Source organism: Lycium ferocissimum, chromosome 7 (assembly GCF_029784015.1).
Source record: "Lycium ferocissimum isolate CSIRO_LF1 chromosome 7, AGI_CSIRO_Lferr_CH_V1, whole genome shotgun sequence".
Taxonomy (NCBI): domain Eukaryota; kingdom Viridiplantae; phylum Streptophyta; class Magnoliopsida; order Solanales; family Solanaceae; genus Lycium; species Lycium ferocissimum.
The window spans coordinates 9,807,923-9,822,059 of record NC_081348.1 but is presented as its reverse complement, the minus strand read 5'-3'; the positions used below and the strand labels follow the sequence as shown (position 1 = coordinate 9,822,059).

Sequence of the window (14,137 nt, the reverse complement as noted above, 5' to 3'; positions counted from 1 at the left end):
TTTTCTTTTACTAAGTTGTTATCTTCTTGTTGTTGATAATAAAAAACTATATAAGAGAAAGAGATAAATGTCCCTACATGAAATCTACAATTCTCTACCATAAAACATTGAGGAAAAAGAAAAAAAAATCATCAAATTTAATTATCCAGCTTTATAATTTATGCCTCCCAAAGGTGTATAACGATTTTTGTTCAAAATTGGTATCTCAAATACTACATCCTGGTAAGTTTAATAGATGTATGCCTTGGGACATAACAATATTATTCTCTCTGTTGTTTTCATGTTTCACATTTATGCCGACCCCATAGTCTTTCGCTTAAAAATAAATAAGTATGCCGTTAGCGGCATACTTATGGGCTTTGTTGCTTATATAACATTTTAAAAATCTTTATGGAAAATTGGATAAAACATTCAAAAATGACACATACAATTAACACTAAGTAAAATATTTCATTCATTCATAGCAAAAATTCATTCATACTAAAACAACCATTATGGCGTCTCAACTAATCCCAATAAAATGCGTTCCACCGTTCGAAAAAAGTTAAAAACGTTTTATCTTTGTTGCTGATTAACTATGGGTGGAACTTCTGTTCATAAAATGAGGAACTATGCCGACCCCGACAAACTCCTATTAAATAACCACCATAAATTTGGTTTTCAACAAAAAAACAGCTTTCCGTCACAAATAATCCCCAATAAATGCATTTTAATGGTTTGTCTTTTGTTGCTGGTTATGGCAAGTTTTCTTAACTTAAATTCTGCCGGAATGGGCGGAACTTCTATTTACATAATGAGAAACTATGCCGACCCCGACAAACTTCTATTATATAACAACCATGAAGTTGTGATGGAAACGGTATAACTTGGATTTTCAACAAAATAGCAGCTTTTATGAACAGAGAAGTTGAGATTAAAAATGAACACCATCAAATTACAAAGGTGGTTAAAGTTGAAATTTATAACACAAAACAAAGCTTGTACAATCTTATAACATTTACAAAAAACACAAGGGCGCACCAAAAAAAATAAAATTACATAGTGCAAAAATAACTAAGACAAACTATTTTTTCCTTTCTTCACGATCTTGCTCAACTAAAACAATCTATTTTTTGCTTTCTTCACGAGATCTTGCTCTCTTTTTCATGTCATACTCACAAATACCCGCATAATAGAAGAAAGAACCAAAACACATAAGATTGCATAAAAACAAAAATTATTAACAAGAAAACACCAAAAAACAAAGACACACATAAATTAACTTAATTCATGAAGTTATGCTTAAACAGCATAACTTTATGCCGTAACCGCATAACTTCGCCAAAAAACCAATAACTCTTGCCGGACCGATATGTTGCCTCGGACAAACACAGTCTTCATGAAAACACAGTTACTAAACAAAAAAAACACCAAAAATCTTAAACTAAAGCTTATAATCGGAAAACATATAAACTATCATAAAAACCAAAAAATCATAACACATACAAAGTAACTTAAATCACGAAATTATGCTTGGAATAGGCATAAATGTAGTTTCAAAAAACAAAAATTCGCAGGAACAGGCATATGCCGCCTCGCACAAACACATTCTTCACAAAAACCAGATTATTAAACAAAAACAACGAAAGAACAACATAAAAACAGTACATTCACAGGCAAAACTTCAAAGATTCAACGAAGAGAAAACCAAAACGCATATCAAAATCAACTAAAACATATTACGACATTCATAATACGACATTCAAAAACCAAAATATATACATGGGCAACGAAAACTAAAGTTCAAAAAATCATACGGACACTTTAACAAAACACTATAATTTTAAATCAAAAAGGATCACTTAAATATAAAAAACGACGAAGACAAAGATATCAATTCAACAAACAACAATTTAACATAAAAACAAATATTGAAACGAGCAAAAGATCCAAATTCGTACCTAAATTTTGGAACAGATAAGACAGACACAAAACAAAGGAGGAACGAAGAAGCAAAAAAAGAAAAGAAAAGGGCAAATGACGAAATAGAAAGGGTTTTAATGGGGTAAGGGTAATTTCGTCAAAAAACTTTCATTAAACAGAGTGCGGCGAGGGCAAAAATTAAAGAAGGCATAAATGAGGGGCAAAATATAAAGACCAGCCCAAAAGAAGGGCACTCCGCGCAAAAAAATGATGTTGAATCTCAACTGCATATCAGTTGTTTAGTTCATAGAAGATGATTTGTTGTTGTTTTCAAATATTAACAAATCTAAACTTAATAAAGCATCAAATTGGGTTGAATTACATTCAATTGAACGCTATATATTATGTATTTTATCTTTTTCGATGTTGTAGCAGCAAAATCAATGGAGATTTCTCCGGTGAAATGTTAGAACGATGGAACAATTGAAAGGTTTGTTGTTGAAATGATGGATAGGTTTAATTGGATGTTTGGGGTTCGTTCTGAGACTTTGATTTTTATATGTTATGGGTAGGGGTAGTAAAGTCTTTTTCTTATTATCTTTTAGCTTAGAAGGGCAAATATTAAAGACCACGCATTACGGGGGCAAAAATTAAAGACCAGTGCATTTGAAGGGCATTCGCGCCAATTTCCCAAGTATAACAGAGGGATATATTTGAACCCAAAGTATAACAGAAAGAGTATATTTAGACCCAAAGTATAACGAGGGATATATTTAACATTTTTCTGATAGTACGGGGGTATATTTGACCCTTTTCCGTTTTTATTATTACCAATACGAAGCGCTATGAGTAACTATAGGAAATCTCACAATATAAATTTCATTGGATGATGGAGCAATGATCTCATTCTTCCGTCATATTTCTCTCCCCATCATTAGCATTTTTTTATTTTGGTTGTTAATTACATTTTAGGTCGATGCACATATTTCTTTTTCTTATTTGATGCTCAATTTGTTATTTTTCTCAATCACTATCTTTGTTTATATGATTTTCCTTTATTAATGTCTATTTGAGATCAGTCATATTTTTTAAAATCAAGACAAATCTCTATAATCTATTTCAAGTTTCATGTATAATTTTCTGAAACTAAAATTAAACCCGCCAAGTAAGTCAACTAGAAAATTTAAAAATATCTAAGTTAAATTTTGATATTACTAAATTTCAGTTTCTTTTGCAATTTACACAAGGATACAGTGATACGAGCCTATAGAACAGATCTTGTTCAAGTAAAGTTGTCTTTTGCAGTTTACTCTCACTTATAATAAAACCTTATTACATAAGAATAATTAAACCGTAAATCTATTGTTATTTCTTAAACAAAGAACTGTTTTGATACTTTTTTGATAATAAAACACACACACACACGTATATATATATATATATATATATATATATATTTGAATATTTAACCTATATGCATACAAAGAATTTTCTGATCTCGGTTGTTAGTTTGTTGCTCATCAAAAATGACTATGTAAAGGAGGATAAGAACCTACTTTAATGCAATAATTGTATTGGTACAAGGAAGGATGTGGCTGAGTGGCTTTGTATGCACTTTGTGGAAAAGATGCCATCACACCATTAATCAAATATGAATTGTCTAATAAAGCAAAATTCTTGAATTGACTACCTAAAGCATTATTATGTGTTGGTTGCCACAACATTGATTGAACAATGAACACAAGGTCCAAAATCTTATTAGAAAATAAATTAGGCAGAACACCTAAATACATACCTAAACTTGGCTTAAATTATTAATTCCCTCCTCAAATTACGCCTAACCTTAATTACCCCCTGAAATTGGTAGTATAACATTTACACTATGAACATTGTTATCCTATAAAGGTTGTGTACACTCGTTTGCCCTGTGGAATTTTTTTTGTCCACATGACATTTTTTAAAAGCGAATATATTTTATGCCTTTTTAAATCATCTTTTTTGGGTCAATTTGTTAAAAAAAAAAAAAATTGGTTGAAATTTCTTATTTAGGCTATTCTTTTTATTTTAACAAAAGTGAATGGTGTTCCAAGCAATTTTGTTGTACAAATTCGCCCCGAAGGAATACACAGTTAAAACATCATAAAAATAAATAGACAATTAGAACTTCAATTTTTGTTTAAAACGTTTTATTTGGATATATATAGTGGAGTTCTAACTAAGTATTCTTTTTACATACATAACCAAAAAGATACACAATTAATAAAATAATCAGTATATCTAAAAAAGAAATAAAAAATAAGCACACAATTTCAACTCCATTATTTTGGGCATACCTTTTTTATAATTTTAAACATAATAGAGCTCTAATTAAGTTTTTTTTTTTTTTTTTTACTGATTTGGCCCACAAAAAGAAAAATACATGATTGATATAAATAGTCAAATACACATTTGGTACTCCAGTAGCAAAAATTAAGTTCAAAGCAAATCTTTTTTAGTTACAAATTGGCCCGAAAAAAGGAAACATTACATAGTCGAACGAATCATTGCTTCAATGAAAGAAATTTAAAATATGCAAAGTTGGGGTAAAATATGCGGTATACATTATGATGAAATAGAAGAAAAACACAATTGGAACAAATATATCATTGTATATGACTATGTGCTAACTGCTAAGTGCTAACAGTTAAAAAAAATATCCCTGAAAGCTGCTTTTTTTTTTTTTTCTTTCTTCACTCCCAAGTCCGTGTAGTCAATCCGGGGTTAATTAAGACTAGGCATAGTTGAGGGAAAAACTAAAAATCTGAGTCAAGTTTAGGGGATTTCTATGTGTTATGCCAATAATTACCATTAATATGATAACAAGTGAAAAGGTTTATATTTATCTCTAAACTATACGGAATAATCTAGCATTGCCCTTTTTGACTAACGGTAACTATTAAGAATACTAACCTATCACTTAGTCATAGTTTAGGGGAAAATTTTGATCATTTCGCACCAGCAAATTTTGACCAGTTCGGACGAATCAAGGATTTAAGTATTTCGGCTTTAAGCTCACTAGCAGCAACAACGGAAACACAGCAAATGCTACAGCCTTTCTGAAAGCAGCAAAACACTCGGAAAGAACTTACCCATTCATTCCTCAAATTTCAGCAAACTTTGACCAGTTAAATATTTTATTTAAATTTACTCCTGTACTATGCGGAATGATCTAAGATTCCTCCCGAACTATGTGCTCATGATGGGTTAAAACTGTTATAATAGTTTACCATTAATTAACAAGCGCTATCTATGTCAATTGTGTAACGGCAAAGAGCATATTTGACTTGCAGAAATAATTATTCTCACTTAATTCTAAGTTTCAAGAAATATCAACCACTCATAGTCCTAAAAAGTAATACAGTATCCGACGATACTTTGGTGGCGCCCTTCGAATAAAAAAGTGTTACATATATCTACAAGAAAAGAGAAAATCATCTCAACAGATCACATAAATCAGCTGCATCCAACCATGAGGTGGGGAAATTTGACGAATACCATGTTCATCTGCTTTTACATGTTTTGTAATCTCTTCCTCACGCCCAAAATAAAAGGAAAAGAAAAGGACGATGTCAGCTTCGAAATACTCCACAGTCTAGGACACTCTTATTGCAGTTTTACGAATACTATCATCTTATTTACAGAATCCAATATCGCCGAAATGCAAAGTAAAGATAAATGGGCAGCAGCAGAATTGAAGAGGGAAAGTTAGACCTGGTTACTAGGTCCCAATGGAAAGATACACTTATATCAAACAAAAAATAAATATGTTAACAAGTTGGTATAACAACTAGTCTGAAGGGGTATTCCTACAGCATATCTCAGACCCTAAGTTTTCTTTTATATAGACGAAAATACTGGTACAACAAGTAACTAATATACTTTTTATCACAATTTATTGGGGATGGTAAAATCAGCTTGTTCCAAAGTCCACCATTTCCCACCTAAATGGACGGAAAATATACAGCACCTCCGGCGAGCCCCTGAAGAGAAGAGCAACACAAACACATACAGCAGCCATAGCCACCATGGAGAACATTGCAGGCCTGTACAGTAGGGATCGATTCCGACTTCCATAAGCCAGCTTCCTATCACATAGCCTGCAGGGCCGAGGAATGGCTCTTCTCTCTGTCATTGTTATCTCTAAGCTGGTGGTGGTTGCACACTCTTCTTCTTTCTGGCTGCTGTTCTCAGCAACAGACGGGACAGTAGGAATATCAACCACTATATGTCCGCTGGTTGTTTTCTTGCTAATTTTCCTCTGCACCAGGTGAATGTAGGAATAATGTCCGCGTAAGCGAGCATAGTCCTCTGGTGTGAAACCTGCGCTATCACGAGTGTTCTTCCATGCTTCAATAGCCACCTGCATGGACAAATTTTAGCACGTTAGAGAACGCAAAAGAAGTAATAAATGCATCCAATAGTGTGGGGTTTACAAGAGAGGAAATTAAATACCTTTCCGGGATCATCTGTCAATGCATCTAGCACATCTTCATATCCATCTATGCAAGCTGCAACATGAAGAGGTGTCAAACCTGCAGGCCCCACACAGTCGGGTCTAAACAAAAATTGCCCTTCAACCCCAACCAGAGATTGGTATTCAGAACATAGTTCATCCGCTACATTATCGGGAGTATATGTTAATAGCAATTCCACCAAAGGCCTAGAATTCCTACGCACAGCTCTATGCAGAAGACCCATCTCAGTGAGAGCAAATTTCAAGGAAGAATTGTCTCCAGCACCTACAGTTCCATCTAGAAGAATGTTCAACAGTTTCTTCACTACTGCACACCAGTCATGGTCTACGGAGAAATCCACAAGCCACTTGAACCGCTTCAAAGGATAGAGAACGGCATTAGGACCATTATTCTCTAACCTAGCCTTCAAGTTATTTCTATGAAACAGCCAACCCAGTTCATGAATAAAATCCATGGCTTGATTTCTTGCTTCCATATTACTTGTCTGCCCCTTGACATAATCTGATGAAGTCAACTCTAGTTCGCTCTCAAGCATACGGATCTCAGAGCAAACATCCTCCTCTGCAATTATGAATGGGAAGAAGCTATTGCTGACTCCATGATCTTCAACCTGGATGAACACAACAATCTCAGCATGACTTGGGAATATAATCGGCATGAGAAAAAAACTAGATTTTTTTTAGCAATAACGAGGAACCTATTGAAAATGTGCATAATTGTGATGAGAAAGTAGCTACGAGTACTTTAGTGGAGATTTATATGAATGAGCGTTCATAAATTAGAGTCAAATGGCATATAGAGAATTCTCAGGGTTAACCAGTAGCTTATTTCTGAGCAAGTACAAAGCCACAATTGGAGAAGGGAAAACACAATGTGGCCCCAGCCATAGTAAAAGAAAAGGAATTTCTCTAAGAAGGAATGAGAGACCTTTGAGAAGCAGATTAGAACTTTATTGTCACTTTTTGATTGACAGCAGCTGAAAACTTGTCAGGACCCTTTGTATAAATTCCCAACCGCTTAGCTTCAACGCCAAACACATGTATTTCTTTTTTGGGCAAGTTTTTAGTGTATGTTGAAAGATCCAGATGAACTACACATAACCATGCTGTTCGACATACATATCTCTAAGACATAACAAAGTCCATGGAAACATAGGTTAAACTTTGCATGGTACACAAACTTCAAGTAAGCTCTTCTACAACAAAAAGCTCATGTTCTTTCATGCTTCAGAAGATATGAAAATCCTTTAGTCCTTTCTTATCCTTCTCCCCACCTTCATCCTTCTTAATCCTCTAAACTCATTAATTCTCATACCTTAGTTCACACTAATCTACTATCAGTGAAGGAATGACTGAAATAATGCATAAAGGCACAAATAGACAAAACCACAATTGTTAAACAGGTAGCCCTAGCAACTGGACAATCCCCCAAGCCACTCGCTCTAAAGTACGAAATAAATCAGTGAAGGAATGACTGAAATAATGCATAAAGGCACAAATAGACAAAACCATAATTGTTAGACAGATAGCCCTAGCAACCGGACAATCCCCTAAGCCACCCGCTCTAAAGTACGAACTAAATATATTTTCCCTCGCAAACAATAAACTCATTTCTCAATTTAGATATATGTTACATTAATGATAGATGCTGACGACTAGATGCATTTATACACAGATAGCTAATGTACCCAAATTGGTTGCGCCCATAAGTAGGTGTTTGATGCACTTGAGAACAAACAAAAAGACAGTAGCATGCTTAAGTCATTGAAAAAGAAAATGGTTTATCCCTTTTCTGGTCAAATTTTACAGATCACGTTCACACAGGAAACAACAAGCTGGGGAAAAGGTTCACCTCAATAAATCCTCTTCCAGCGATAGCTGGAACAGAACATGCAAAATTTAGGGATTGGAGCTTATCATCCTTGTCAACACCATCAACATGTTCTTCGGCCTCATCATTAGCTTCTGGAGCCAGGTAATTACCTTCTAAAGCACAAAGTAATCTGGCAACAGAAAATGAAAGAAGAAAAACAAACTTATTATACTGCAGTTCACTAACAGAGTTTGCAAGAAATGTACCATCAAAATCCTCATGAGTGGGGGAGAAGAAAAAGACATTTGGCACTATAATACTTCACACATAATAACGATGCATACCTTGTGGACGGCTTAGATAAATTATAGCCTTTGACTAAAAATTGAACTCTGTCAGATACTGGAACAGCTATGGGTCTGACACTTAATATTGTACTGTGCTCAATACTAACACAAGGCAAGGACATATCCAAAAGAACCTGCCCTGCAGCACATAAACAGAAGAGAGAAAAATATCAGCAAAGGACAATACTGATGAACAAGTCGCCAGAAAAGATTACTCTAGCAGAGTTTATATTTTGGGTTTGGAAGGAATTTAAAGTGGTAAAAGACATCAGATATGACCATACCATCACACACAAATGCAATTTGGTTCTGCACCCTAATGTAAATCCATCCTTTTGTCCAGAAACTATCACCACCAGGGACATCCAAAAGCCTACTCAAACTGGAGCTCAGATCATACGAAAGCTGTACAAAGCAATTAATTTTACATGTCAAACAGGTTTCCATAGACTGCCAACTAATTCACATTACAGTCCTTCGATTAACACATTACCTCCTCCCATGCAGACTCAGGAAGCTGCAGATATATTGTTAACACAATGCAACCAGGCCTAATGTAGCTCTCAATCTCAGTTGGACTGTGAGATAACCAGTCAAGAATCTGCATATTCAAACAATACAAAGAAAATTTGGGAAAAAGAAAAAGGTAAAACGGAGTTTTAGCTACCAGAAAGATACAAGAAAATAAAAACCATGCGTGCCGAGGACAATGAAATACCTGAGCTCGTACAACAAATGGAAAATCACTAGGATCTTTTCCAAATAGTTTAAAAACAATCCGATCTGTGCGGTTCTGCATCAAACAAAAAGAAAGTCAGACAAATTTTTGGGAAAATAAATGGATATCCAGTTACTAGTCTTGGTTGTTGTCGACTTCTTTCCCCCTTTCATTTTGTAAGATACCCTTTCTTATACACAGAGGTAGTACAAACTTAAGCACTGAACATGATTAAATATAAGCTGGTGGAGTCAATGTTTTAAAAGCGAATAGCGCAAAAAGGCAACGAGGTCCTTGGGGTTAAGAAGTGAAAAGCGAGAAGTGCAATCTCCTCTGAAGAATATTACAGAAGATTAAAAATACCAGACGTATATGGATAAGTATTACAATAAACATTTCAGTTGGCAAAGAATAGAAAGAGGTAAAGACAGAAATAGAAACCCTGTTTCCGCTATTGTTCAAAATGTAAAGACAGAAATTGACTATATAATACGCGGAAACACCAAAAAGTGTAATTAGACAGTTGGCAAGGTATTCTTCACACAGAAAAAGAGACTTCATTGATAGGTTTCAACAGGCTAAAGAATCCTAGAAAACTATCACAATTCCGGATATTGCATCTGTTCCTTTATCTTGGTCCACTGAAAAGTGTTTCGAATTCTAAGTATCTGTTAAGCTGAGAAAAAATAACTTGTTCCTATCTTCAGATAAACCATTTTAAACAAATACAAGAGTGCGAAGAAGGAAATAAAGAACAAAGAAAGAGGAAACTGAACAATGAAATTTGCAGCATAAGTACAACCGATAAATCATAGTAGATGATTATAGGAGTACCTGATTGTCACCACTGGAACTGGAAGGTGACTGCGCAGAAGCGGAATCTGAATTTCCACTTTGAGGTGGACTTGACTGGTGTGAGTCCTGTTGTAACCAAGATGGGCACTCAGGCACAGGGGATCTCTCTATATCTTCTCCACAATCATCTGAATCGACGTAAGCATCATTCAAATCGAAGTCAACCAACTTGCTCCTGCCAGTGGTACTTAACCTGCCCGGTGCATAAGCTTCAGAATTGCTTTGAACGGGAAACAAAACGCCTGGACTTTGAGAAGAAGCGGTCCGCGCATCTTCAAGTCTTTTCTGGGGCATCTCAGCTGCAGAATTAGTGAACTGATGTTCTTTGGCTCTAGGAGGTGCCTGTGAACCATTTGAGATCAACGAAGCTATTTCTGGATTTCGAAGGATTGATCTATTGTTCAGCAAATTTGAAGATTCTTGCAGAAGTCCAGATAAGCTTTTATCCCCATTCATGGGACCCTGGCTGGCAAGGCTTCTTAGTAGATTAGACAAAAGGTCCTGATCTTCAGTGTGATTAGTTCCGTTGGCTGCAATTGATGAAAATCATAACCTTGCAGTTAATTCTAAAGCTCTAGAAGCAAAAATCTTCAGAACCAACAGGAACATGTCAAATAATTTCCAAAGTCAAAAACATATCAGAAGGAAATCTAGAAATCACTCACAGTGCACGTTAGAGAGCATCTTTAGCAGGTTCATCAAGGAATAACCACTAGCCTGGCCATCATTCAATGAATTATTGTTAGCTACAGATTCTGATTGTGTCTTTCTCCTCCTTTTATTATGTCCCGCTAGGCGTCTTCGACAACTTCGTTTTCCTTCATCAAACTCTTGAAGAGCATGAAACCTGAGTATCAAAGCAGAATCTTTGGATTTATAACAACTGAATAATTTAGACAGCCCAATCAGAAGCAATCAATCACCAAAAAAGATTGATTTTTTTTTTGTCGGATTCACAAGACATGCCATCACTCAATTAATCAATCAACTAAACTCAACCCCAAGTTATTCTATGTCAGTTGTATTAATCCTTTATATCCTTTCACAAGACCCCCCACCCCCAACAAAGCCCCAAAAAGGAAAAAACTTCACCTTGTCCTAATCTGGAGAAAACAAAACAAAACAAAAAAGAAGAAATTTTACAGCTAAAATATAATAAAGAGGCAAAGAAAGAGAGAAGAGACCTGCTGCACTGCTGGCAGAAACGCTGCATAACATTTCCAACAAGTGCCTTACTAGCTTTAGAGTGCATCTCACAAACTTTATGCCTTCTATGATAATCTTTAGCCTTACTTAGATCTGTCCCACAATCATCAACCTGACATACAGCTCTACTAGTAACACCAACAGGTGCAGCTAATTTCGTCCTTTTTTCAGCAACAGCAACAGCAGGTTCACCTTGTCCACCAAGCTTCAATGAAAGAGAACCAGAAGAATCATCTTCATCAACCACAACAACCCTTCTTCTTTTCTCCAGTTCTCTTCTTTGTTGTTCCATCCCATGATTTACTTCCTCAGAACAAGATGATGAACTGTTTGATGAAGCTAGATTTCCAGTTTCAACCGGGAAAAACTGTCTGCTTTGGTAATTAGAAGGGTTTTGATTAAGTGGGGTTGCTATAAATAGATCTCCATCCCATTTCCAATCAGTTAGATCCCATTCCAAGCTCCTTTTCCCTAATCCTCTTAGATCTGTTCCACCCATATGGTAAAAACGCTCTCCTACACTCGCTTCCATGTTAAGATCCAAATCCAGAGACTTAGCAAAAAACAAAAAAAAAGATGATCGGAGAAGTGTGAGCTATAGATCAGAGAAAAACAAGAAAGATTACAACTTAGAACTAAGAATTAATCAGCTTCGGTACGGCCCCAAAAATCAAGAAAGAGTAGAAAGAAACAAACATGATTATACCAATTAAAAGCAAACCACATACCCAACTAAAATCAACAGCGTTGACTAAACCAAAGACTCATGAAACACAAGAATCTAGACACAGAATTCCTATATTTTAGCTCAACAACAACAATAACAAAATCTTGAACTAAAACAGCTGACAGATAAGAAAAAAAAAAACTTTCCGGTGTTAAGATGAACCGGAAAAAAGAAACTGACAAAGGTGGGTGGTTGGGGGCGTGGGGGTAGGGGGGTAGCGAAAGGTTCGGATGAATGATAAGATTAGACAGGAATTGTGAAATGTGAATGCAAATGGAAGCGTGTTGTATAGGAGTGTGCTCAGCTGTCCTGATGCGGTGGTTTCCTCTTTTTTTATTTTTTTTTATTTTTGCTATCTATAAGCACTGTGTGTACTATTTTTACTTTCTTATATATTTACCATCTTTCTTTAAGCAGTGTATGTACCATCTTAGCTTTTCTTATTTCATCTCTCTTTCCTCACGTCTCACATCACATTTGTCCATGATAATTACACAAATGTAATAAACTAATCCAATAATGTTTCAATTATTTTTTACATTATAAGTCCGTTCGGCAATCTAGGACTTTACACCATTAAGCGGAAAGCATCATAGTTATAACCCAAAAAAAAAAAATATATTAGGAAAAATATTGTGTGCTTCGTGTAACTGGCAACAAGGGTGTGTTTGTTACGGAGGAATTTGTCAATTAAGAGCCCGTTTGGATTGGTTTATAAGTTCAACATAAATTCAGCTTATAAGTATTTTTGAGTATTTGATGAACAAAGTCGTAAAAAAATAATTGGGCATTTGACTTAGCTTATCTAAAGCGAACATAAAGTTTATAAGCCAAAAAATAAGTTAGACTACCCCAACTTATTTTTTTTGGGCATTCGCAATTGCCCGCTCTTTGGGTGGTTTTAAATTTTGCCCTATATTTGGGGGTCTTTAAATTTGCCATATTTATGGTCTTTAAGTTTTCATTTGAGGTTTGGGTTCGAACCCTTCCGCTCGAGCATAAAATAAAGAAATAATTTCGCGATGAGGGTGTACGCCTTCCCAAAAAAACTAATATGCGGGAGGGCATTTTTCCTCGAAGACATAGTTTAGGCCTTAAGCAAAACTTTTCCATCACGCTTGGGCTAGGCTTTTAATTAAGGCATAGCAAAAAGTATGCCTTAACTAAAAGTGTGACTTGAAAAGTTTAAAAAAAAAAAAAAAAAAATAATCGCCCCCTCGATAACTTCCTTAAGGAAAAACTAAAGTTATGCGGGGGGCATAATTTAGTTTTTGCCTTATGGGGCAAAACTTTTCCAAGGAATTATGCGCTTAATTTGTTTTAAAAAAAAAAAAAAAAAAAAAAAAAAAAAGTGACTCAAGATAACTTCCTTAGGAAAAACTAAAGTTATGCGGAGGATAACTTTTCCTCGAGGTATAATTTAGTTTTGCATTATGGGGCAAAAATTTTTCTTAAAAATGTTTTCTCTGGGGCATCACAAGGCATAACCAAAGTATGCCTTAACTAAAAGTGTGCCTTTAAAAGTTAAAAAAAAAAAAAAAAATGTCTCGAGCAAGAAAGTCGGAAATAAAGTTATGCGGAGGGGGCATAACTTTTCCTCGAGGCAAATTAATTTTTCCTTAAGGAACTATATGGGGTATACTTTTAATTAAGGCATAACCAAAAGAAATTATTTTAACTAAAAGTGTCTTGTACCCCAACTCCGATAACTTTGGTTTTTTCCTAAGGATTGTATGTTTGGATCCACAACCACACTCCCCTAGTCTTGCGAAATTATTTTTTTATTTTATGCAGAACTCGAACCTAGAACCTCTCTCTTTCCGTTTGATTTTTTTAGCTTATAAGGCTAAAAAAATAAGCATAAGCCCATCCAAACAGGCTCTAAATTTCTTACTTATTTTTTCATTTTCGAATGGTTAGTGAAAAATATTTTCCCAAAAATATCCACCCACCCCAACTATGACCACACGCACTCCCTGTGGGTGTGGTTAGGTGGTGGGGGTAGTGAGGTGGGGAGGAGATAATTAATATAGAATGTCATTTGTGAACTTGTTTT

At 35.1% G+C, this 14,137-nt stretch overlaps 1 protein-coding gene across 1 annotated transcript; it reads right to left on the bottom strand.

The window, feature by feature from the left end:
* Positions 1–5,632: 5,632 nt before the first annotated feature.
* Positions 5,633–12,344, bottom strand: LOC132063292 (squamosa promoter-binding-like protein 1). The gene is made up of 10 exons (XM_059455770.1): positions 11,333–12,344; positions 10,814–10,995; positions 10,128–10,678; positions 9,294–9,368; positions 9,069–9,176; positions 8,860–8,980; positions 8,573–8,714; positions 8,268–8,418; positions 6,394–7,026; positions 5,633–6,301 (listed from the first exon to the last, which is right to left on the bottom strand). Exons 1-10 carry the CDS (start codon positions 11,884–11,886, stop codon positions 5,852–5,854), a joined length of 2,967 nt encoding a protein of 988 aa, XP_059311753.1. The 5' UTR covers positions 11,887–12,344; the 3' UTR covers positions 5,633–5,851.
* Positions 12,345–14,137: the final 1,793 nt, after the last annotated feature.

What these genes read in the sequence shown, in the direction of transcription:
- LOC132063292 (XM_059455770.1), bottom strand. Translation starts at nt 11,886, where the DNA reads ATGGAAGCGAGTGTAGGAGAGCGTTTTTACCATATGGGTGGAACAGAT. An exon ending in CTGAGTCTGCATGGGAGGAG is followed by an intron (nt 8,981 to 9,068) that starts GTAATGTGTTAA and finishes TGCTTTGTACAG; the next exon opens with CTTTCGTATGATCTGAGCTC. An exon ending in TGACAGATGATCCCGGAAAG is followed by an intron (nt 6,302 to 6,393) that starts GTATTTAATTTC and finishes TTGTCCATGCAG; the next exon opens with GTGGCTATTGAAGCATGGAA.